General features: G+C 45.9%; 1 protein-coding gene across 9 annotated transcripts in view; it reads right to left on the minus strand.

Moving 5' to 3' along the window:
* zdhhc14 (zDHHC palmitoyltransferase 14) overlaps nt 1-24,658 on the minus strand; it is a 488,467-nt gene that overhangs the window by 69,636 nt on the left and 394,173 nt on the right. For all 9 annotated transcript variants that reach the window (XR_011947524.1, XM_072507579.1, XM_072507582.1 and 6 more), the window contains 2 exons: nt 10,822-10,947; nt 5,422-5,539 (listed from right to left, as the gene is read on the minus strand). Coding sequence is in view for 8 of the 9 variants with exons in the window: in XM_072507579.1 (XP_072363680.1) it covers nt 5,422-5,539; nt 10,822-10,947 (244 nt within the window). In the remaining variant the exon portion in view is untranslated. The remainder of the gene's footprint in view (nt 1-5,421; nt 5,540-10,821; nt 10,948-24,658) is intronic.

Below are 24,658 nucleotides of genomic sequence, written 5' to 3' on the forward strand. Positions count from 1 at the left end.
TATTCCCATTACCTCATACCTGTGGAACTCCAATTCCTATAGTCTCTAAGACTTTCAAAACTCAAATAATAATAATAATAATAATCTTTAATATTATCACAAATAGGCTTAAATTAACACTGCAATGAAGTTACCGTGAAAAACCTCGAGTCGCTACATTCTGGCACCTGATCAGGTACACGGAGGGAGAATTCAGAATGTCCAATCCACCTAACAAGCACGTCTTTCGGGATTTGAGGGAGGAAACCAGAGCACCCGGGAGGAAACCCAAGCAGACAAGCGATGGCCTGGCATTCTCCTCCTTCATGGCCCAGAGATGGATTTTGCTGGGATGGAGGGAATCAGAACCTCCAAAGTCAGGCGTATGGGTTAGCGACATGGCAGGGTTTCTCAGTCTGGAAAAAATTAAGTCCAAAAGTTTTCGATGATAACCTCTGCCCCCATCTTGTTTCATGCTTTTCCTGCTAATGTGGTTTTCTCTTTTTTATTCCTTCATTTTTGCTTAACATGTATAACTAACCTCATTGAAAGTTTTGATGAAGTAACAGAAAAGGTTGATGAAGGCAATGTGATGGATGTTGTCTAAACGGGATTTAAGAAACTGTTCAAAAGAACCAGAAAAGATCAACACAACCTTCAAGGCCTTCTACCAACGGCTGTACACCTCAGAGCTCCCAATGGGGGAGTCTGGGATGAAACGGTTCCTTGATGGACTGGACATTCCAGTTGTGGGGGAGGGCAGAAAACAGGGCCTGGAAGCACCACTAGCACTGGGAGAGATCATGGACAGCAGTAGCTTCATGCAGGCGGGGAAGGCGCCGAGACAAGATGGGTTCCCGGCGGACTTCTACAAAGAATTTGCGACAGCACTGGCCCCGCACCTGCGGGAGATGTTCACAGACTCGTTAGCTAGGGGCACACTGCCACCCACGCTAGCACAGGCCTCAATCTCGCTGATATCTAAGAAAGACAAAGACCCAATGGAATGTGGGTCATACAGACCCATCTCACTGCTAAATGCAGATGCCAAAATACTGGCCAAAATCCTAGCCAAAAGGCTAGAAGACTGTGTATCAGAGGTGGTCGCAGATGACCAGACGGGCTTTGTCAAAGGTAGACAGCTTACCTCGAACATCGGACGCCCGCTGAACGGGATAACGACCCCTTCCGGGGAGAGAACACCAGAGGTGATCGTCTCCCTAGACGCAGAAAAGGCCTTCGACAGAGTCGAATGGAAATACCTCAAGAGGTACTGGAGCGGTTCAGGCTTGGAACAGGGTTCACCTCCTGGGTAAAGCTCCTATACAACGCTCCCATGGCGAGCGTACGGACTAACAACACCAACTTCCGATACTTCCAGCTGCACAGGGGCACCAGACAAGGATGCCCACTGCCCCTGCTGCTGTTCGCTCTAGCGATCGAACCATGAGCAATCGCGCTCAGAGCAGCAAAAAGCTGGAGGGGGATCCGAAGGGGCGGCAGAGAGCACAGAGTCTGATTCTATGCAGATGACCTGCTCCTCTACATTTCGGACCCGCAAAGCTGCATGGGCGGAATCATCGCGCTCCTGAAAGAGTTTGGCGCCTTCTCAGGCTACAAACTCAACATGAGCAAAAGCGAGATCTTCCCGGTACACCCACAAGTAGGGGAGGCAGCACTAACGGGACTGCCGTTTAAACAAGCCCGACACAAATTCCGCTACCTGGGGATCCAAATACCCATGACTGGAAAGGGATCCACAAATGGAACCTCACCAGTCTGACAGAGGAAGTAAAAAAGGACCTGCACAGATGGAACACACTCCCACTCTCCCTCGCGGGGAGAGTCCAGACGATCAAAATGAATGTACTGCCCAGGTACCTCTTCCTACTTAGATCCATTCCGATCTACATTCCAAATGGCCTTTTTCAAAGCACTGGACAAGCTAATCATGGCGTTCGTAAGGGGGGGGTGCGGGGCTAGCCCTCCCAAACCTACAATTCTACCACTGGGGGGTGACGGCCGAGCGACTAAGGGGATGGATCAAGGAGGCAGAAGCCGAGTGGGTGCGCGCGGAAGAGGCCTCCTGCATGGGACCTCCCTCCGGGCCCTCGCCACAGCAGCACTCCCATCCCCACCCAAAACAAACTCCAGCAGCCCGGTGGTGATAGCCATCCTCCAATCCTGGAAACAACTACGGCAGCAATTTGGCCTGACCAAAATGTCAGACAAAGCGCCCATCTGCAACAACCATAGGTCCACACCAGCAATGACGGACGCCACCTTCAAAAAGGTGGGGCCAGGACGGAGGGACACCGACAGTCAGGGACCTATACACCGACAGCAGGGTCGCGATACTGGACGAACTGACAGAAATTCCAGCTAGCCAGGGGGAACGAGCCAAGGTATCTACAACTCAAAAACATCCTACGACAGAAGACAAGGACGTACCCACATCCGCCACGACAGACATTACTGGAAGAGTTACTGGACGCAAGCATACCAGATAAAGGAAACTGTAGCGACATGTATGACCGACTGGTAGAAAGGGCCGACACCGTACTGGACGCAACAAGAAAGAAATGGGAGGAGGACCTGGTGATTGAAATAGGGTGGGGACTCTGGAACGAAGCACTGCACAGGGTCAACACCACCTCCACGTGCGCAAGGCTCAGCCTGACGCAGCTAAAAGTGGTACATAGAGCCCACTTAACAAGAACCCACATGAGTAGGTTCTTCCCGGAGGCGGTGCCAAGGAGGCCCGGCCAACCACACCCACATGTTCTGGTCTTGCCCCAGACTTGCGGGGTTAGAACTTCTTCGAGGCAATGTCCAAATGGTGGGGATGTGGGTGGAGCCATGCCCGAATGTGGCGGTCTTCGGGGTTTCAGACCAGCCAGATCTATTCCTGGGGAGGAAGTCGGATGTCCTTGCCTTTGCCTCCCTGATCGCCCGCCGTAGAATCCTGTTCGGCTGGCGGTCAGCAGCACCACCCAAAGCTGCAGACTGGCTGTCCGACCTCTCGGAATCTCTCCAAAAGTAGAAAATCAAATTCGCCATCAGAGGGTCAGACGACGGCTTCCACAGAACGTGGGAACCATTCACCCAATTGTTCTGAGACCTGTTTGTGGCCAACGAACAAGCAGAAGAATAGCCAGGTATCCAAGAATCAGGGGATCGTAGCCAAAGCATGAGAGGGAGGGATAGACCGGGGGAGGGGGGGGGGGGGGGAAACAACTAAACCTAAGAGGAAAGAAAGGTGAATCACAGGAGGGGGAGGGGGGAGAGAGGTATGTTTGGGTCTGCACTTCTCTTCTATATATATATATATATATATATATATATATATATATATAAATAATTTTTTTTTCTTATTCTGTGTACATAACGGTAAATATACTTTGTTCAAAAACTCAATAAAAACATTTATTAAAAAAAAGAAACTGTTCAACAAAGCACCATTTAAAAGGCTGGTAAATAAAATTGAGGCTCATGGAATAGGAGGGTCAATGTCCAATTGGATAAATAAAAAGGTTTAAGGATAAAAGATAGCGCTGTGGTAGATGGTTATTTTTATGATTGGGGATGATAAACAGTGGTGTTCCCCAAGGGTCACAGCTTGACTCACTACTTTTTTGCTATATATAAATGACTTGAATCTTGGAATATGGTGTTGAATTTCACAATTTGTCGATGATACGGAGCATGCAAGAGTCACAAGCAGAGAGGATGGTATTGTCACAACAAAGTGACAGTAAAAGATAAAATACTGTACTTTTTTTTAAAAAAAATATTTTATTGAAATTTTTTTCCCTGAGCAACATTTTTCCCGCTTACAAAACAAGCGAAACGATAACAATAACAAAACAGAATTTTAAAAAACTTTTTAACAATAATAATAATAATAGTATTCAAGTAACAAAACCTCGTACTCTATTGACCTATACTCAACTAAGCCTCCTCCCCCCTTCCCCCCTGGGTTGCTACTGCTGGTCATCTGTCTTCCCTCTAACGTTCCCCTAGGTAGTCGAGAAATGGCTGCCACCGCCTGGTGAACCCTTGAGCCGATCCTCTCAGGGCAAACTTTATCTGCTCCAGTTTGATAAAATACTGTACTGAACCACAGATTGTGTGAAGCATGTGTGCCTTCTCTGCCTCGCTCTCTCTCAGAAGTACTGTGCTCGGTTTTACAAAGTAACCATCCTTAGAAGAGAAATCTACTACAAATTGGGACCTTTTGGGGGAAAAAACATGGAAATCTGCTCCATACACCGACACCCAGGAAGACAGCTGAACAAAACGGCATAACATAGAATCACCACATCAAGACCAACCAAGGAACAGCTAACTGTATACTCGGTTTTATTTTTCATGAACTGTAAAAATCCTATAGGGATATCCTCTTTCTTTGCCATCTGTACTGTATGTGCATCTGGACCCAGATGAATTTGTGTGATGTATGAATGGTGGTTGAGATTTAGCTAGTTTTTGTTAGTTCGAAAAATAGTTTCACTAAACTTATCTTACTCTTTGTTTAACCTAAGAAAACCAGTCTGACCAAGTCTAAGTGGCGGGGTTAGGAATTAGATCATAGTTGTATTTGCTGCCTATTTAATTGTAGTTATTGTTATTAATAAAATCAATTGTGTTTAAATTTATATGCCTGGTGATTGTAGTTGTTGGACAGCCAAGGGCCAAAGACTTTGGATGTTTTTGTAAGAATTGTTTACTAATTTTATTTGTGATGCGACCCTGGGTCAAGTGGGGATGGAATTGACCGTGCACGAGCCCAGGGTGTCGTAACAGAGAGAAAACGATTAACACGGCGACAGAGTGATAGAGAGAGAAGCAACAGAGAGAGGCAGTGGGACATCAGGGAATTGCAAGAGAGCAAAAGAGAGTGAGAGGAAAGGAGGGGGAGAGAGAGCCAAAGAGAGAGAGAGAGCTGAGACAAAGGGAGTGACAGGTATGGAGACACCGAGAGAATAAGAGGCCAAGATATGGTGGAAAGGCAGCAAGAGAGGAATATAAAATCAATGAGTTGCCTGGAGGTAACAGGAAGCTGAGACCTACAGAGACCTGGAAAACATTATTTGCCACATTCTGCCAGAGTGCATTCACTTTATTTTCATTTTCTGTTTCCTAGTTCTCCATCAATTATCCATCTCTTCCACTCTACTGTGAATATGTGATGTGCCAGCTCTACACTAGGTGCCTCCCCATATGTATGCACTTTCAAGTAGTAGACTTTAAGTACAGGGAGAAATAGAAAGGCAATGGTTTGTAGGCAGGTACTACACCAAGCCTTAAGTTGCTCTCCAAACATTCCTGTATTAGGAATCATTTAAATTATTGTTAAAAAAGCAACTTTAGTTCTTGCCTTGTGAATTGTTGCAGAACATCTGACCACCATATTGTATGAGACAAAATGTTTCCAATTACCTGTAACTTGTTTATCTGGAAGTGAAGGAATTGGAATAGCCGAACCAAACTTGATGAGTAAGCGTTCATATAACCAGTCAAAATGCTTGTATCTGTGGTTGACGGATCGGTTAGTGTGCTGTTTACGAGAGACACAAAAATCAGGTCAAACCAGATCTCTGTATGCATTATAAAAAATTATACCCAATTTCATCAGCTTCACGCGTCTTCATTTGTACAAAGCACGATAAAAGTTTGGTTAATTATGATTTTGTTTTTTAAATTTAGAGTACCCAATTAATTTTTTTCCCCCAATTAAGGGGGAATTTAGCGTGGCCAATCCACCTATCTTGCACATCTTTGGGTTGTGGCGGCAAAATCCACGCAAACACGGGGAGAATGTGCAAACTCCACACAGACAGTGGCCCAGAGTTGGGATCGAACCAGAGATCTCGGCGCCGTGAGGCAGCAGTGCTAACCACTGCGCCAGCGTGCTGCCCTGGTTAATTGTGAAGCACAAATTTAGGATTAATGTATCAGTAATATACAATGAACAGCTTATTTTTAAAATTACATGGCACTAATTTTAACCAGTTTCAGACTAAACGTCCTTAGCTCAATACAAACCTTTCATCTGTACAACCCTGCAAGAGAAAAACACTCACAAATCTAATACCGTTCAATAAATGTTAAACGGTTCTTAAACTATTGAAAACAAGTAAAAGTTGTTAACTCAAAACTTGTCCGTTCTGAAAAACCCTCAGTCGGCTGTGCACAGGTGAACAGCACAACGTATACTGCTTCCAAGCACTAGGTAGTCGCCATAGTCCCAGATGACCATAGTCTGCTTTCCCCTTTGAGGGAGAGAGCTGATTGGTGGTGATTTAACCTGAGGATCACCACACCTCAGGTGAGGGGAAAGGTTGAGAAGGCGAGGCCTTCATTAATAACCTCAGCCGGTACGGAAATTGACCCCACGCTGTTTGCCTTGCTCTGCATCATAAACCAGTTGTCTAGCCAACTGATCTGAGCAACTCTTCCTGTGGCAGCATTAATCAGGTTAGAAGTTTAGTGCGCAATCCACAGTCTCCAACACACTGAGTTGGAAGTTCATTCCATTAATTACCTGCTGAACAAACCCCTGGAGGTTTAGCCAGTCAGGTCAAGATGCTGAGCTGAAGTTGGATGTTTTTCCAACAACAGAGAAGTGCTGCAACAAGAACCCACTCTTACCTCTTTTACAAAAAGGACTGCCCTGGTAGATGCTTCATGTTAAGCCTGTTCCTGTCCCACAACCTATTTCTTCCGATCTCGATCTGTGCGTCCTCCGCTTGTCCAATCTCTTCGCAACTACACCAGTGACTGCATCGATGGCCTCCATCACTTCAAAATGACCAATTTCCTGGCTTTAACTATCTCCTTTTCACCTTGGATGTCCATCCTTTACCACGATAGGTGGAAAGATGTCCATTTCTTCCTTGAATGAAGGCCCAACAGTCTCCACCCACCACTACCCTCCTCCCCTTGGTTGAACTTTTCTCACGTTGAACAACCTTTCCTTGAAATTCCACCCACTTCCCCCAAATAAAAGATGTTGTTATGGGTACCTTCATGGGTCCTAGTTATGCCTGCCTTTTTGTGGGCTTTGTGCAACATCCCTTGTTCCAGTCATATCAGGCCTCTTCCCGCACTCCTTTTTCTGTATATTGATGACTGGATCGGTGCCATTTTCTGCTCCAACCCGAAATGGAAAACGTCTTCCTTGACATTTCTACTCTTCTCACTTTCACATAGTCTATCTCTGACTCTGCCCTTCCTGGACTTCTGTCTCCATTTCCGGGATAGATAATTGACCAATATTGATCACAAGACCACGGACTCCCAAAGGTACCTCAACTGCACTTCCTCACACCCTACTTCCTGTAAGGATTCCATTCCATTCTCTCACTTTCTACATCAGGGTAGTGTCCATTCTGATGATGCGACTTATTGTACCTGCACTTCTGACATCTTTTTTCTCAACCGAGGATTCCAAATGCCTCCTCACCTTAGCTGACAAGACCCTCAGCTGAGTATTTTCCATTTCCATATTTCTACCATCACCCCATCGCCTCTCCTCCAGAACCATGATAGGGCATCCCTTGCCAATCACCCCACTACTCTCTGTATTCAAAAGATCATTCTCCACCATTTGTCACCTTCAGTGTGCTGCCACCACCAAACCACTCCCCTTTCTTCTCTGACTTGCTTCCACGCTAAAAATGAGTTCTTGGATGACTGAGGAGTCCAATGAGTAACCTACAGTCTTGGTCACAGGGAGGGCAGAGAGTGGTTGGAGAAGTGGTGGGTGGAGTGCCCGGGTCTCGAACTGCTCGTGTTGCTGTCAACAAACTTGGCTTCAACATGCTCTCGGTGATGATACTCAAGGTGTTCAGCTCCTTCCTAGATGCTTTTCTTCCCCTTTGGACAGTCTTGGGCCAGGGATTCCTGGATGTCGGTGGGGATGTTGCACGTTTCCAGAAACAAGCACTCTACAAGGAGCTTTGACACAGCAAGCGAGCCCCAGGAGGACAGAGGAAGTGCTTCAAGGACCCCCTCAAAGACCCCCCTTTCAGTGTCCTAAAGGGGGCCTTTCCTTGGCGACATCCTGGTCCACTCCTCAATCAGTCCAAGCACCCTCTTCCCTTCCCAAGGCACCTTTCCATGCAAGCACCGAATCTGCAACATCTGCCCTTTTATCTTCTTTCTTCTCATGAAAGCCCCACACACTGTCACCACGTATTTAAATGTTCTTAAGAGTCATAGAGTCATTTCTGGCAAAGAACGGCACTGTCTAGCCCTGTGAGTCCATTCCAGCTCTCCATGGAGCAATCCAGTCAAACCCACTTACCCTCTCAATCCCCATAGTCCTGAAGGATAATTTCCTTCAAGTGTCCATCCAATTTCCTTTTGAAATTGTTACTGTTTCCACTTTGATCACCCTAATAGGAAGTGAGTTACAGGTCATTAACATTGTTGTTCCTCTCATTAATCCTGCAATTCTTGCCCAAAAACTTAAATTTGTGTCCCTTAGTCGTTAAGCAAACCTGTCATAATCTTGCACATGTCTGTAAATCTCCTCTCAATCTCTATATTCCCAAGAAGAACAATGCAGATGTCCCAAGCTAACCTTGTAACTAAATTCCCTCAGCCCTGGAACTATTCTGGTAAATCTCCTTTGCACCCTCTCAAGGATCCTGATAATCATCCTAAAGCATGGTGACTATAACTGGACATCTTCCCTCTCGTCAGGTTTACTTAATGCCTCTCGTTATGAAGTCCAAGATCCCATTTGCTTTGCTAACCCCTCTCTCAATATGTCCTGCACTCTCAAACATCAATGCACATGCACCCCTGTCCCATGTCCTGCACACTCTTTAGAACTGTGCCATTACGTTTATATTGTCTCTCCCTATTCCTTCTACAAAACGCACCACGTCACACTTCTATACATTAAATTCCATTTACAACTTGCCTGACAATTCTGCTAGCCTATCTATGTATTATTGCAGACAATTTGTATCATCTTCACTGTTTGCCACTCATGCAAGTTTCATATCATCAGCAAATTTCAAAATTCTACTGTGTTTCAAGATCCAATTCATTTATGTATAGCAAAAGAAGCAGTGTCCCTAGCACTGACCCTTGGGGAACAAAGGTTTGCCATGCTTCTGTGGAAAAATAACCATTTACCATGACTTGCTGTTTTCTGACCCTCAATAAATTATTTTTAACCAGTTGGATAAAAACTGGATAAAAATATCCCATGAGCCAAAATTTTATTAACGAGCCTTTTATATGGTCCTCTGTTAAACACTTTCTAAAAATACATGACAATACCCACAGTATATTAAGGGATGATGTTTCCTCTGGTTCTGGGCCTAGAACAAGGGGTCACAGTCTCAGGTTACAGGGTAGGCCATTTAGGACTGAGATGAGGAGAAACTTCTTCACTCAGGTGGTGAACCTGTGGAATTCTCTACCACAGTAGGCTGTGGAGGTCAAGTCACTGAATATATTTAAAAAGGAAATATATAGATTTCTAGACTCTAAAGGCATCAAGAGGTATGGGGAGAGCACAGGAGTATGGCATTGAAATGGAGGATCAGTGTTGATCAAACGGAATGGCGGAGCAGGCACGAATGGCCGAATGAACTACTTCTATTTCTAGTTTCTACTCCCTTCATCAACTTTCTCTGTTACTTCATCAAAAAATAAATTACAAATCAGTTCTGGCTATCCTTAAGTAACTCAACACTCTCCAAGTGCCTGCTCATTTTTTAATTTCCCAATTATTGGGCAGCACGGTAGCATAGTCGTTAGCACAGTTGCTTCACAACTCCAGGGTCCCAGGTTCGATTCCCGGCTTGGGTCATTGTTTGTGTGGAGTCTGCATGTTCTCCCCATATCTGCGTGGGTTTCCTCCGGGTGTTCCAGTTTCCTCCCACAGTCGAAAGATGTGCAGGTTAGATGGATTGGCTATGCTAAATTGACCTTAGCGTCCAAAAAAAAAAAGGTTGGGTTCGGTGGGATTACGGGGTTAGGGTGGAGGTGTGGGTTTAGGTAGGGTGTGCTTTCTGAGGGCCTGTGCAGACTCGATGGGCTGAATGGCCTCCTTCTGCACTGTAAATTCTATGATAAAACCTTCTCCATTTTTGATGTTAAAACTTCCTGGCCAGTAGTTGCTAGGAATTTTCTTATATCCTTTCTTGACAAAGGGTGTTATATTTTCCACTTGCACATCTCCCATATCTAGGGAAAGATTATGGCAAGCCCTTCCATTATCTCCATCCCCATTTTCTTCAGCAACCATAGTCAGATCTTTTTTAACACTTCATGTTCTTGTATACTAAACGCCCAGGGCTCACCATTTTCAATCCACATTAATATTATTGCCACTAAATAATACTCCCACACAGCTATTTGGGTTTGTAGTTCTTATTCACTGCTCTTTATATATTTACATGTATGCATTATAATACTTTCTTTGAATTCCCCGGAGTCCTTCTTAGTCCGTATGGAATTACTCCCTTCTCTAGTACTGCCCAACCGTCTCTGCTTCAGAATAATAATAATCGCTTATTGTCACAAGTAGGCTTCAATGAAGTTACTGTGAAAAGCCCCTAGTCGCCACGTTCCAGCGCCTGTTCGGGGAGGCCGGTACGGGAATTGAACCCCCGCTGCTGGCACTGTTCTGCAGTACAAGCCAGCTGTTTAGCCCACTGCACCTTATTCCTCTTTTCTACTTCTTTCAAACTATACTGCATAAAATCTCAGAGTTCACATTTATTTAGGGTCAAATTAAATGAATGGTGCCAAGAGCACTAATTTTTACATATTTCAGGTTACATTTGCGTTAAGTTTTGTGAATTTGAAACTTACATTTGGTGTGACTTGATATTCGATGTAACTCTTCAATCCATACAGCTTGGATCCCTTTTTTGGGTCAGCCACCACACAACTCAGTGAGCAAGTGGGATATTCCCAAACTGGACCAACTTCTCCTTTCTAGAATAACAAAACATTTGGATTTATGTTGCTATACTATATTGAAATGTAGATCTGGGCTAAAGACAATGGGATAACATTTAAACCACTAAAATGCGCCAGTTGTGGTTGCGTGAGTTGTTAATTTTTAAAATCGCAAACAGTCCCAACATACCCAAATCCCCACTGCCCCGTTTTTCAGAGACGAACAAGGAAAAGATGCAGTCAACATGTTCCCAGGCGCCAGGTTGGTATTTAGAGCAGGTTAAATCCAAGTTTTCCCTCTTCCCTTGGATCCAACCTTCCCCTCAGCTCATACAAAGACCCCACCTTACGTTTGGGGATAAGATCCTACCTCTAGTAACTGCAGACTCCCCATCTGCAGTTTGGATTGATTTCCAGGTGGAGATCCTGTCAAAGATAAAGGTTGCACACTGGAATACCTACACTATTCCCACCTCCTGCTCCACTACTATGCAACATACCTGTCAATATTGGGGACAACAATCTGGAAATTTTGACAGGAGTAGCTAATACTGCCCATATGTTCTGACGATTCCATTTGAGCCTCCTCTGGTCTTCCCTCATCTCAATCTATCATCATAACCCTCGATGCCCTTCTCCCTTATATGGTGATGGCAAGTTGCATATTCTTACAACTCTATCAAAAAGTTTCATAATTTTAAATACCTCCATTAGGTCACCCCTCAGCCTTTTTTTCAGAGACAACAGACCCAGCCTCTTAAACATATCTGTTGGTGGGTGGCCCAATGGTGCAGTGGTTAGCACTGCTGTCTCATAGCATCGAAGACCCGGGTTCAAACACGGCCCCGGGTCACTGTCTGTGTGGAGTTGCTCATTCTCCCAGTGTCTGCGTGAGACTCAACCCCACAACCCAACGATGTGCAGGGTAGGTGGATTGGCCACGCTAAATTGCCCCGTAATTGGAAAAAAAACTGTTGGCAGGAGTATACAGATTTAGAAAGGGATGTGCAACAAATAAAGCTTAGGAACCTCTATCTTAGGGGATGCTGGCAATGACATGATTTATGGTCCTGCATCAAGCTTGGAGACCTGTGTAATTCATGAAATTGCAGGGTATCACTTCAGCAGGGAATTTTTGTCCAGGATTTAAGATCTTATCATTTGTTTTGGCAGTTTTCTTTGTGCTAGTCTTGCATTTACACTCTTTTGTTAGTTTCAGAAAGCAATTATTAGGACAATTGGCTGATTAAATCAAACAGTATGCTCCTCTGGCTGTTCATAACAAACAGAAGATATAGACCATACTCAGCCAGCCCATGCTTGCAAAACCCAAAACAAAATGTCTTTTGTTAGATTTGATTTCAAGAGTGGGCAGTATTTGCTGAACAATCCGGAGTGTGCTAATAGCTACACTAACAACCAATCGAAGATAATCAATAAAGTTTGTAACACGGAAGGCGCATTTACACTTGCTAGAAACAACATGCATTCATATGCAGGGATGCGTGCTTTGCAAACAAAAGGAATACGTTCAAGCCTTGAGCTTTATTTGAATTATCCAGAAGCATGGGGAGTCTATATTATCTCCATGGCAATGCCTCAGCCAGAGTTGACTTGCCAGCCAATTAGATCCCTTTTTCGCATGTGGTATAAATTGATGTGATTGTTTGAAATTTGGCATTCGTGCATTTGTCCTAATGAGTGAACGACAAAAGACTTCAGCAACATGTCTCACTTTTCAGTAATACGCAAGTTTTATATTACCGAGAAACTGTGGATATTTGATAGGTATGGGGCTAAAAGGCACCTGGATGGAGTTAAAATATGGATCAACCATTATCTAACTGAATGACAGAACAGGCTTGAGGGGATGACTGACCAATTCTTGGTCCTATGTTCTATACTGCATGGGTCAGAAATGGTTGGCATGATAGGTGTTTAAAAGTGTATTCAGTCATTGACTTCAAGAACCAATAAACCAATTTCCAAACACAACTGATTTGCAATGTTTTGTTCTTCTGTTTTGTCTTTTTAATCTTTTCCTTACTATTCTTTTGCCTGTTTTTTTTTTATTTATGATCTCAAGGGAGACCGGTAACTTTTTTAAAAATTCGAACTCCCGGTTATGAACTCAAAGAATTACACCATATGGTTGCTCGGATTAAACAAAAAGTTTTAATATACAAAAGTCTAACAAGGCACGTACTACTAACATAACACTATAAATTTCATAAACAATTATATTTTAAACCAAAAATTTTCAACAGGCCACTTCCGGTTCTACTTTTATTTCCACCCAAAAGTTCCCTATACTTTATGGGATCTTGATGAATCCTTCACTTTTCCTGGGACCAAACCAAGGTGTGTCACAGTTCTCAGGAAATCACCGATTCTACTCAGTGTTCTTGTTATTCTTCAAGGTATAAAATTTTGTAGAGTCTTCCCACGAACCTACATTTAGGCAAACTCATCTTAAGCACCCCATGATTGTGGACACACCCAGCTCAAGCATTTAAAAAATGTGATGTGGGCGCCACTGACAAGGCCAGCATTTGTCGATCATCCCTAACTGCCCTTGATATGAATGGCTTGCTAGTCCATTTCATAGGTCAGTTAAGAGTCACACAGATTTCCTTCTCCAAGGACATTAGTGAACCAGATGGGTTTAAAAAAATATGTTTTAAATTCTTTATTCTCCTCCTTTTTTTGCATTTTCTCCCAAATTTACACCCACCAACAATAAACAATAATCAGTAATAAACAGTAATCAGTAATAAACAATAATCAGTAACAAATGTCAATCCCCATATTTATAACAATGATCCCATCCTCCCACCCAACCCAAAACATTCGCCCACATGTTCACATAAACAACTGACAAAAAGGAATCAGGAATCACCCATGGCCACCATTAACACTCATCACCCCCCTCCGCCCCCAACCCTCCCCCCACCCCGCCTCCAACTAATGTTCGATGTTATCCAGTTCTTGAAAGTGCATAATGAATAATGCCCATGAATTGTAGAACCCCTCCATCCTTCCTCAGTTCAAACTTAACCTTCTCAAGAGTCAAGAATTCCAACAGATCCCCCCCGCCACGCCAGGGCACAGGGTGGAGAGGCTGCTCTCCAACTTATCAGGATCTGCCTTCGGGCGATCAACGAGGCGAAGGCTACAACATCTGCCTCCTCACCCGTTTCCAACCCTGACTGGTCAGACACCCCAAATATGGCCTCCCGGGGGGCCCGGTCCAGTTTCACGTGCAACACTTTAGAAATTATTCTAAAAGCCTCCTTCCAGTAATCCTCTAAGCTTTGGACAGGACCAAAACATATGGACGTGGTTAGCAGGCCACCCCCACCACCCCCACCCCGCTGCAACGTTCACACACAACTTCTACTCCTTCAAAGAATCGGCTCATCGTTGCCCTCGTGAGGTGTGCTCTGTATACCACCTTCAGCTGTATCAGCCCCAACCTTGCGCACGAGTGGAGGTATTCACTCTCCAGAGCACCTCACACCAGAACCCCTCCTCCATATCCTCTCCCAACCCTTCCTCCCACTTTGCTTTGATCCCTTCCAGTGGTGCCTTCTCCTCTTCCAAAATAGCTCCGTAGACCGCTGACACTACCCCCTTCTCCAGTACCCCTGTCGTCAGCACCTCCTCCAGCAATGTGGAGGCCGGCTCCTCCGGGAAGTTCTGCATCTCCTTTCTAGCAAATTCTCGAACCTGCATGTATCTAAACATTTCTCCCTGCTCCAGCCCATACTGCGCTTCCAGCTCCTTCAATCCTGCAAACCAACCCCTAAGAAACAAATCCTTCAGTGTCTTAATCCACATCTCCTCCCATTTCCGAAAATTTCCATCCCAACTCCCCGGCTCAAATCTGTGGTTCCCCCGAATCGGCATTTCCCTTGACCCTGCCCCCAACCCGAAGTGTTGGCGAAACTGCCTCCAAATTCTCAATGAAGCTATTATTACCGGACTCCGAGTGCTTCCCCGGGGCTATCGGGAGCGGCGCTGTTGCTAGTGCTTTCAATCCCGACACTCTGCACAAACTCTCCTCCATTCTGACCCACTGGGAATCAACTCCTCTGACCCAGCTCCGCACCTTCTCCACATTCGCCACCCAGTAGTAGTACATCAGGTTCGGGAGACCCAAACCCCCTGCCTGCCTTCCCCTCTGTAGCAGCACCTTTCTAACTCTGGCCACCTTCACTCCCCATATGAACGACGTAATCGTTACCTCAATTTCTCTGAAAAAAGTCTTTGGGAGAAAAATCGGCAGGCATTGAAAAATAAACAGAAATCGCGGCAACACATTCATTTGAATCGCCTGTACCCGACCCGCCAGTTACAGAGGGAGATCATCCCACCTTGCCATATCAGCCTTCACTCTCCCCACCAAACTAGAAATGTTGTACCTGCGAAGCACCCCCCCCCCCCCCCCCCCACTCCCAAGCAACCTGCACCCCCAGGTACCTAAAGTGAGTCTCTGCCCTATGGAATGGCAGGCCCCCCCCCACCCCCGCCCCGCCCCCACACCCAGCCGGGATACCACAAAATAGTCACTCTTGTCAAAATTCAGCTTGTACCCAGTGAAAGACCCAAACACTCGAAGCAGCTCAATATTCCCCCTAACGACACACTCGGTTCCGACACGTACAACAGCAAGTCATCGGCATATAAGGACACCCTATGCTATATCCCCCCCCGCACTATTCCTTTCCATACCCCCGGACTTCTTAATGCGATGGCCAACGGCTCAATCACGAGTGCAAACAGCAGGGGGGACATAGGACATCCCTGCCTAGTCCCACGGTGGAGAGAAAAGTATCTTGAGCTGATGTTGTTTGTGCGGACACTTGCCCTCAGGCAACATCCCCTTCCCTATCGCCTCTTCAAACATCCCCACCATCAGGGGTGCCAGCTTATCCTTGAATTTTTTATAATATTCCATCGGAAACCCATCTGGCCCTGCCACCTTCCCCGACTGCATCCTCCCAATCGCATCCTTTATCTCCTGCTCCACTATCGCTCCTTCTAATGTAGCCCTGTCCCCCTCCCCTAATCTCGGGTACTCCAACCCATCTAGAAATTCCTGCATCTCACGATCGTCAGATGGCTCTGACCTGTACAACCTCTCATAAAATTCCTCAAAAACCTTGTTAATCAGATCTAGCGCCACCACCAACTTCCCTTCCCTATCGCTCACCTGCACAATTTCCCTTGCCGCTGCTTCCCTCCGGAGCTGACCTGCTAACAGACGCCATGCCTTATCTCCATGTTCATAAACTGCCACCCCTTGCTCGTCTCAGTTGGCGCACCGCCTTCCTGGTAAGATAGTCGGTCAAAGCTCGCCTGTAGTTCCTTCCTCTTTTCCAACTTTGCTGGGTCCCCATCCTCTGCATAACTCCTATCTACCTCCAACATCTCATCTATTACTCGCTGCCGCTCCAACCTCTCCTCTCTGTCCACCCTGGCCTTAAACGAGATCACCTCCCCCCTCAACACTGCCTTTAGAGCCTCCCAGACAACCGCCTTCGACACCTCACCCGTACAGTTGAAACCTACATATTCCTTAATTACCTTTTCAATTTTCTCACAGAACACTTGGTCCCCCAAAAGTCCCACATCTAACTTCCACCCCGGCCTCTGCGCTACCCCCTTCTCCAGCACCAGATCCACCCAATGCGGAGCATGATCCGACACTGCAATTAACGAGTATTCCGACCCCTTAACCCCAGCCAACAAAGCCTTCCCCACCACGAAAAAGTCAATCCGCGAATATACCTTATGGACAGCTGAGAAAAACTAGTACTCCCGCTCCCTCGGGTGCAGAAACCTCCAAGAGTCCACTCCCCCCCATTTCCACCATTAGCCCCCAGCTAACGCCTTTGCCCCCCCTGATGGGACCAGTGAGCGCGGTCGTGACCCGTCCAACCTTGGCTCCTGCACCAAGTTCCAGTCCCCCCCCCCCCCCACTATCAGTTTATGTGTGTCCAAGACGGGGATGGCCCCAAACACCTTCTTCGCGAATCCCACATCGTCCCAATTGGGGCCATATACACTTAACAGCGCCACTAACCTCCCCTCCAGCGCCCCTGTTACAATCACATATCTACCCCCCTGATCTTCCACCATCTTCTCCATCTGGAAGCGTACTCATTTGCTGACCATTACTGCTATCCCTCGAGCCCTTCCGTCAAGTCCAGAGTGAAACACATGACTAACCCAGCCCTTTTTCAGTCTCACCTGGTCCTTCACCCTCAAGTGAGTCTCCTGCAGCATTGCTACATCTGCTTTCAAACTTTTATGATGCGCAAGCACCCTTGAATTCTTGACCGGACCTCTTAACCCCTTCACGTTCCACGTGACTATCCTAACTGGGGGTCTCTCACCCTCCCACCCTTTTTATCCACCATCATCATACCACTGGGCCCTGCCCCATAAGCCTGACCCACCCCTATCCATTATTAACATCAAACCCCTTTCCCCCCCCCTCCCAAAACCCCCCCTACATTTCCTCTCGAAAAAACATCTCCCAGCATCAATCCCTTCCCCCCCACCCGCCCCTCGCTCGCTTCGTAGGCCCATCGAAACCCGCCAACCAGGTTCCATTGTCCGTAGCCCTCCTCTCACCTCACCTCCGTTCACTAGCCTACTTTAGTTAGCTAGCGCGGGTGGCTCCCCCCACCACGCTATACTGTCCCCTCCCACCCATTCCCAGAGAAAGAAAAAACAAAATCCAACCCATACAATTCACTAAACTAAGATATAACCGTCGTAACACAGAATGCCAATCAACCCAACTAATAACTTAAACTCTGTAACAATGTGAAGAGAAGTAAATTACAATACACGTCAGTAAAAATAAAGTTATAACATTTATACGTTTTCCAGCTCCCCAATCACAGTCCAGTCTCTCTTTCAGCTCCGCTCCTCACGTCTGTCCCAAGCCTTCTGCCCTCACGAACGCCTCAGCCGCCTCCGCTGTCTCGAAATAAAAGTCTTTGGCACCATACGTCACCCTCAGCTTCGCCGGGTATACCACACCAAATGCACCCCCTTCTTGTACAGTGCCACCTTCACTCGCCTGAACGTCGCTCGTCTTTTTGCCAACTCCACCGTCGAGTCCTGGTAGATAAGAACTCCGGCACCATCTCACTGCACCTCGCGCTTCTGCTTCGCCCAGCTTAACACCTTCTCCTTCATGCAGTACTTATAGAAACAGATGATTACTGCTCTTGGCGGCTCATTCACTTTGGGCTTTGGCCTTAACGACCGATGAGCTCGGTCCAGTTCGTACTGAGAGGGGTTCTCACCCTCCCCCCATCAGCTCCGACAACCTCTTAGCGAAGTACTCTGTTGGCCTTGGACCCTCTATAACCAGATGAGTTTTTATGATAATCGACAACAGTTTCATGATTACAATTACTGAACCTAGCTTTAAATTCCGATTTTGTTGACCAAATTTAAATTTCACCAGCTACTGAGGTGGGATTGGAACACAAGTCCACAGAGCATTAGCCTGGGCCTCAGGATTACGAATCCAGGATAGGGGCCTCACACGTCACTCTTCCTTATTGACTCCACATCATAAAATATCCTTACTGTCTGACGGTCCTTTATTTTTAGTATACAGCCCCTGGCAGATTGTTCTCTCTGCTAGTCAATGCTGTTCCCAGGCTCCAACTGCAACTGCAGGCAGCTTTCTCTCTCTGCCCGTTTCCAAGCTGTTCCTGCTCCAGGCGTAAACTGCCTGTTTTCTGTGAACAATCAAACAAAAGGGTACCTCCCTGCAATGTGGCACACCTGGGATGTCCAAGCTGGATTTCAATTAATTAATTTTGCCTTCCAAAACATACTCCACAAAAGGAAAGTTAATCTTTGAGGTTTGAAAAACAGAGGCCTGTGAAAGAAAGCCAATAGACTCTGGGGAAAAATAGGGAAAGAGAGTGTGGATTCTCACTGGAAAGGATAGAGAAGGAAGATTTTTGAATTGAGGGTTATTAGAGCGCGAGTGCTTCACCACAATGGGTAATGAGATAGAAACAGGATTATTAAACACAAAATTGCAAATGAAGAATATAAAAATGATGAAAAAAGAATGCCCACATGTACAAAGTAGTAATAACCTCACGGGAAAATAAGAAAGGAAATTGAAAGACAATTATGTTCTGCATGCCATAAGGAGAAAATAACCTAGATTTCATAAGCAGAGAGAAGTGACTTTGCCCCAATCCCACTCTGACCTCTCGGTCCTCTGCCTCTTCACTATTCTGATGAAGAAGCTCCGTGCAAGCTCAAGGAACCTCTTTTTGATCAGGCACTTTCCAGCATTGTGGACTCAAATGGAGGTTACAGATTATAACTTCTCCCATTTTTTCAAACAGCAGTTGCTGGTAATAATTCTGCCTTTCATCATTTCCAGCTCGTTTTGGTACATCTTTTATTTATTTTGTTTTATTAGTATCCACTTTTGCCAAGCACCACCATTCCTTGAAACTCTGTTGCCTTCCAGCCTATCACCGACATTCCATTTTTTCTTTCCACCCCCATCTTTCCCTGTCTCCATGTTTGCTTAAAATCCATTGCAGCTGTAACTTTTTCCAATTCAGAAAAAAGGCCATACACAGGAGCCACAGGGTGGAATTAAATGTTGGCGACAGGTGCCTTGTCTGCCAGATACAGAGCAAGGGAGAGCTCCACAACACCCACCTTCTGTAAGGCCCACCAAATGAAGTGCCAATTAGACACTTTACTGGACAACATCAGTCCTTCCCAGGTTTGGAGGAAATGTAACCAATCCATCACCACGCGGCAACACCATCTCCTGGAAAAGTGGACAGCTTTTGGGGAATCAGGTGGCGAGTTACTGGCTGCAAAATTCCCAGCCTCTGACCTGCTCTTTTAGGCAGGGCTTTATGCGGCTGGTCCAGTTCAGTTTCTGGTCAATGGCAACCCCAACGATGTGGTTGCTTCAGTAACAGTAACGTCATTGAATGCCATGGGGAGGCAGTCAGATTGTTTCTTTTTGGAGTTGAATATTGCCTGGTATTTGTGCGGCACAAATGTCAGTCAGCCCCTATCTAAATATGGTTGATGCATGCAGACACAAACTACTTCAGCATTCGAGGAGCTGTGAATGATACTGAACACTGCAATTATTAATAAACACTCTCTATTATGACTCATGATGGAGGCAAAGTCATTGCTGAAACAGCTGAAGGTGGCTGTGCCAAGGACACTATCCTGAGGAATTCCTGCAACAATGTTCTGAGGCAGAGATGACTGGCCTGCAACAACCACAGTAACCTCCCTTCGTCCTAGGTATAATTCCAACCAGTGGCGAATTTCCCCAACCAGTGGAGAATTTCCCCAGAGTCATATGGTGTTCAGTTCTGTTAGAGTGTATTGGTGACACATTCAATAAAATGTCGTCCTGATGTCAAGGGCAGTCATTCTTAACTCACCTCTGGAATCAGTTCTTATGTCTATGTTTGAACCAAGACTATAATGTGGTCAGGAGCCACGTTCCCCTGGCAGAATTCAAACTGAGTATCGGTGAGCAGGATTTTGCAGTGTAATAGCATTTCCATTACTTGTCCATGGTTGGGAGTAGATGATGGGGGGGTATTGGCCAGGCTTAACTTGTCCTGCTTTTTGTGGACATACCTGAGCAAATTTCCACATTGTTGTTTAGATGCCAGTGTTGTTGCTTGTTATGATCTCCAAAGAGACCGATAATATTCAAGGAGAAATTCGAACCTGCAGTTAGCAGCTGAAAGAATGACACATCAAGATTTCATGTATTAAAACTTTTACTGACCCCCCCCCCCCGCCCCCCCTCTTCTTTACCCTAAATGTAAAGACACAGACCCAAAATCTCATAATTGTAATAAGCTGTACTGGAACAGCTTAGCCAGGGGTGGGATATGCTAGTTCTGGAACATAAGTCTTCCATATTACAGCTGGAATGTTGTTAGAGGCCAAAGCCTTTGTCACATCAAGTAACTTCAACCATTTCTTTCCCACGTGGAGTGAATCAAATTGGCTGAAAACTGTCATGCTGGGGTCTCCAGGAGGCAACTGAGCATACCCGGGAGGGTTTAAACTAGTATGGCAGGGGGGTGGGCACGGGAGCAATAGGTCAGAAGGTGAGAGCATTGAGGTAGAACTAGGGAATAGGGACAGTGGGGCTCTGAGGCAGAGCAGACAGGGAGAAGTTGCTGAACACAGCAGGTCTGGTGGCCTGAAGTGCATATGTTTTAATGCAAGAAGTATTACGGGTAAGGCAGATGAACTTAGAGCTTGGATTAGTACTTGGAACTATGATGTTGTTGCCATTACAGAGACCTGGTTGAGGGAAGGGCAGGATTGGCAGCTAAACGTTCCAGGATTTAGATGTTTCAGGCGGGATAGAGGGGGATGTAAAAGGGGTGGCGGAGTTGCGCTACTGGTTAGGGAGAATATCACAGCTGTACTGCGGGAGGACACCTCAGAGGGCAGTGAGGCTATATGGGTAGAGATCAGGAATAAGAAGGGTGCAGTCACAATGTTGGGGGTTTACTACAGGCCTCCCAACAGCCAGCGGGAGATAGAGGAGCAGATAGGTAGACAGATTTTGGAAAAAAGTAAAAACAACAGGGTTGTGGTGATGGGAGACTTCAACTTCCCCAATATTGACTGGGACTCACTTAGGCCAGGGGCTTAGACGGGGCGGAGTTTGTAAGGAGCATCCAGGAGGGCTTCTTAAAACAATATGTGGACAGTCCAACTAGGGAAGGGGCGGTACTGGACCTGGTATTGGGGAATGAGCCCGGCCAGGTGGTAGATGTTTCAGTAGGGGAGCATTTCGGGAACAGTGACCACAATTCAGTAAGTTTTAAAGTGCTGGTGGACAAGGATAAGAGTGGTCCTAGGATGAATGTGCTAAATTGGGGGAAGGCTAATTATAACAATATTAGGCGGGAACTGAAGAACATAGATTGGGGGTGGATGTTTGAGGGCAAATCAACATCTGACATGTGGGAGGCTTTCAAGTGTCAGTTGAAAGGAATTCAGGACCAGCATGTTCCTGTCAGGAAGAAGGATAAATACGGCAATTTTCGGGAACCTTGGATAACGAGAGACATTGTAGGCCTCGTCAAAAGAAAGAAGCATTTGTCAGGGCTAAAAGGCTGGGAACAGACGAAGCCTGTGTGGAATACAAGGAAAGTAGGAAGGAACTTAAGCAAGGAGTCAGGAGGGCTAGAAGGGGGTCACGAAAAGTAATTGGCAAATAGGGTTAAGGAAAATCCCAAGGCTTTTTACACGTACATAAAAAGCAAGAAGGTAGCCAGGGAAATGGTTGGCCCACTGAAGGATAGGCAAGGGAATCTATGTGTGGACCCAGAGGAAATGGGCGAGGTACTAAATGAATACTTTGCAACAGTATTCACCAAAGAGAAGAAATTGGTAGATGTTGAGTCTGGAGAAGGGTGTGTAGATAGCCTGGGTCACATTGAGATCCAAAAAGATGAGGTGTTGGGTGTCTTAAAAAAATATTAAGGTAGATAAGTCCCCAGGGCCTGATGGGATCTACCCCAGAATACTGAAGGAGGCTGGAGAGGAAATTGCTGAGGCCTTGACAGAAATCTTTGGATCCTCACTGTCTTCAGGTGATGTCCCGGAGGACTGGAGAATAGCCAATGTTGTTCCTCTGTTTAAGAAGGGTAGCAAGGATAATCCAGGGAACTACAGGCCGGTGAGCCTTACTTCAGTGGTAGGGAAATTACTGGAGAGAATTCTTCGAGACAGGATCTACTCCCATTTGGAAGCAAATGGACGTATTAGTGAGAGGAAGCATGGTTTTGTGAAGGGGAGGTCGTGTCTCACTAACTTGATAGAGTTTTTCGAGGCGGTCATGAAGATGATTGATGCAGGTAGGGCAGTGGATGTTGTCTATATGGGCTTCAGTAAGGCCTTTGACAAGGTCCCTCATGGTAGACTAGTACAAAAGGTGAAGTCACATGGGATCAGGGGTGAGCTGGCAAGGTGGATACAGAACTGGCTAGGTCATAGAAGGCAGACAGTAGCAATGGAAGGATGCTTTTCTAATTGGAGGGCTGTGACCAGTGGTGTTCCACAGGGATCAGTGCTGGGACCTTTGCTGTTTGTAGTATATATAAATGATTTGGAGGAAAATGTAACTGGTCTGATTAGTACGTTTGCAGACGACACAAAGGTTGGTGGAATTGCGGATAGCGATGAGGACTGTCAGAGGATACAGCAGGATTTCGATTGTTTGGAGACTTGGGCGGAAAGATGGCAGATGGAGTTTAATCCGGACAAATGTGAGGTAATGCATTTTGGAAGGTCTAATGCAGGTAGGGAATATACAGTGAATGGTAGAACCCTCAAGAGTATTGAAAGTCAAAGAGATCTAGGAGTACAGGTCCACAGGTCACTGAAAGGGGCAACACAGGTGGAGAAGGTAGTCAAGAAGGCATACGGCATGCTTGCCTTCATTGGCCGGGGCACGGAGTATAAGAATTGGCAAGTCATGTTGCATCTGTATAGAACCTTAGTTAGGCCACACTTGGAGTATAGTGTTCAATTCTGGTCGCCACACTACCAGAAGGATGTGGAGGCTTTAGAGAGGGTGCAGAAGAGATTTACCAGAATGTTGCCTGGTATTGAGGGCATTAGCTATGAGGAGCGGTTGAATAAACTCGGTTTGTTCTCACTGGAACGAAGGAGGTTGAGGGGCGACCTGATAGAGGTCTACAAAATTATGAGGGGCATAGACAGAGTGGATAGTCAGAGGCTTTTCCCCGGGGTAGAGGGGTCAATTACTAGGGGGCATAGGTTTAAGGTGAGAGGGGCAAGGTTTACAGTAGATGTACAAGGCAAGTTTTTTACGCAGAGGGTAGTGGGTACCTGGAACTCGCTACCGGAGGAGGTGGTGGAAGCAGGGACGATAGTGACGTTTAAGGGGCATCTTGACAAATACATGAATAGGCTGGGAATAGAGGGATACGGACCCAGGAAGTGTAGAAGATTGTAGTTTAGTCGGGCAGCATGGTCGGCACGGGCTTGGAGGGCCGAAGGGCCTGTTCCTGTGCTGTACATTTCTTTGTTCTTTGTATACTCAGCACATCTGGCTGAAGATGATGCTTTAGCCTCGTCTACCAAGCGCTAGTAAAGCATAGCTTACAAAAATGAATGATTCAGCTTCATGTGAAAAAAGACATTTGTACTATGCCTTTCACAACCCCTCAGGATGTCATATCATGTTTTACATGCAATCAAGGACTTTCTAAGTGTGGTAATTGTCGTAATGGAGGAAAGGCAGGAGCCAATCTACATAAAGCGAGGCCCCACGAACAGCAATGTGAATTTATCCAAATAATCTGCTTTTATGATGATGATTGCAAGATGAAACATTAACCAGAGTATTGGGGAGAACTCCCCGTCTCTTCTTCAAAATAGTGACACGGGATCTTTTAGATCCATCTGAGAAAACAGTCAGAGCCTCGGTTTGATGTCTCGACCCAAAAATGGCATCCTTGCCATGCAACATTCCCTCAGCATCAGCATGTATTTTTATGCTCAGATCTCTGAAGTCACCTTCTGATTCTGAGGCAAGAGCGCAACCAACTGAGCGACACTGACTCAATACCTTTGACACCAGCAAAATGAGTCATTGTGTATCAAAGTATAGACCATATCCTCACATCTTCAGTTTCTTCAATTGCTTTCC

Source organism: Scyliorhinus torazame, chromosome 1, assembly GCF_047496885.1.
Source record: "Scyliorhinus torazame isolate Kashiwa2021f chromosome 1, sScyTor2.1, whole genome shotgun sequence".
Lineage (NCBI taxonomy): Eukaryota > Metazoa > Chordata > Chondrichthyes > Carcharhiniformes > Scyliorhinidae > Scyliorhinus > Scyliorhinus torazame.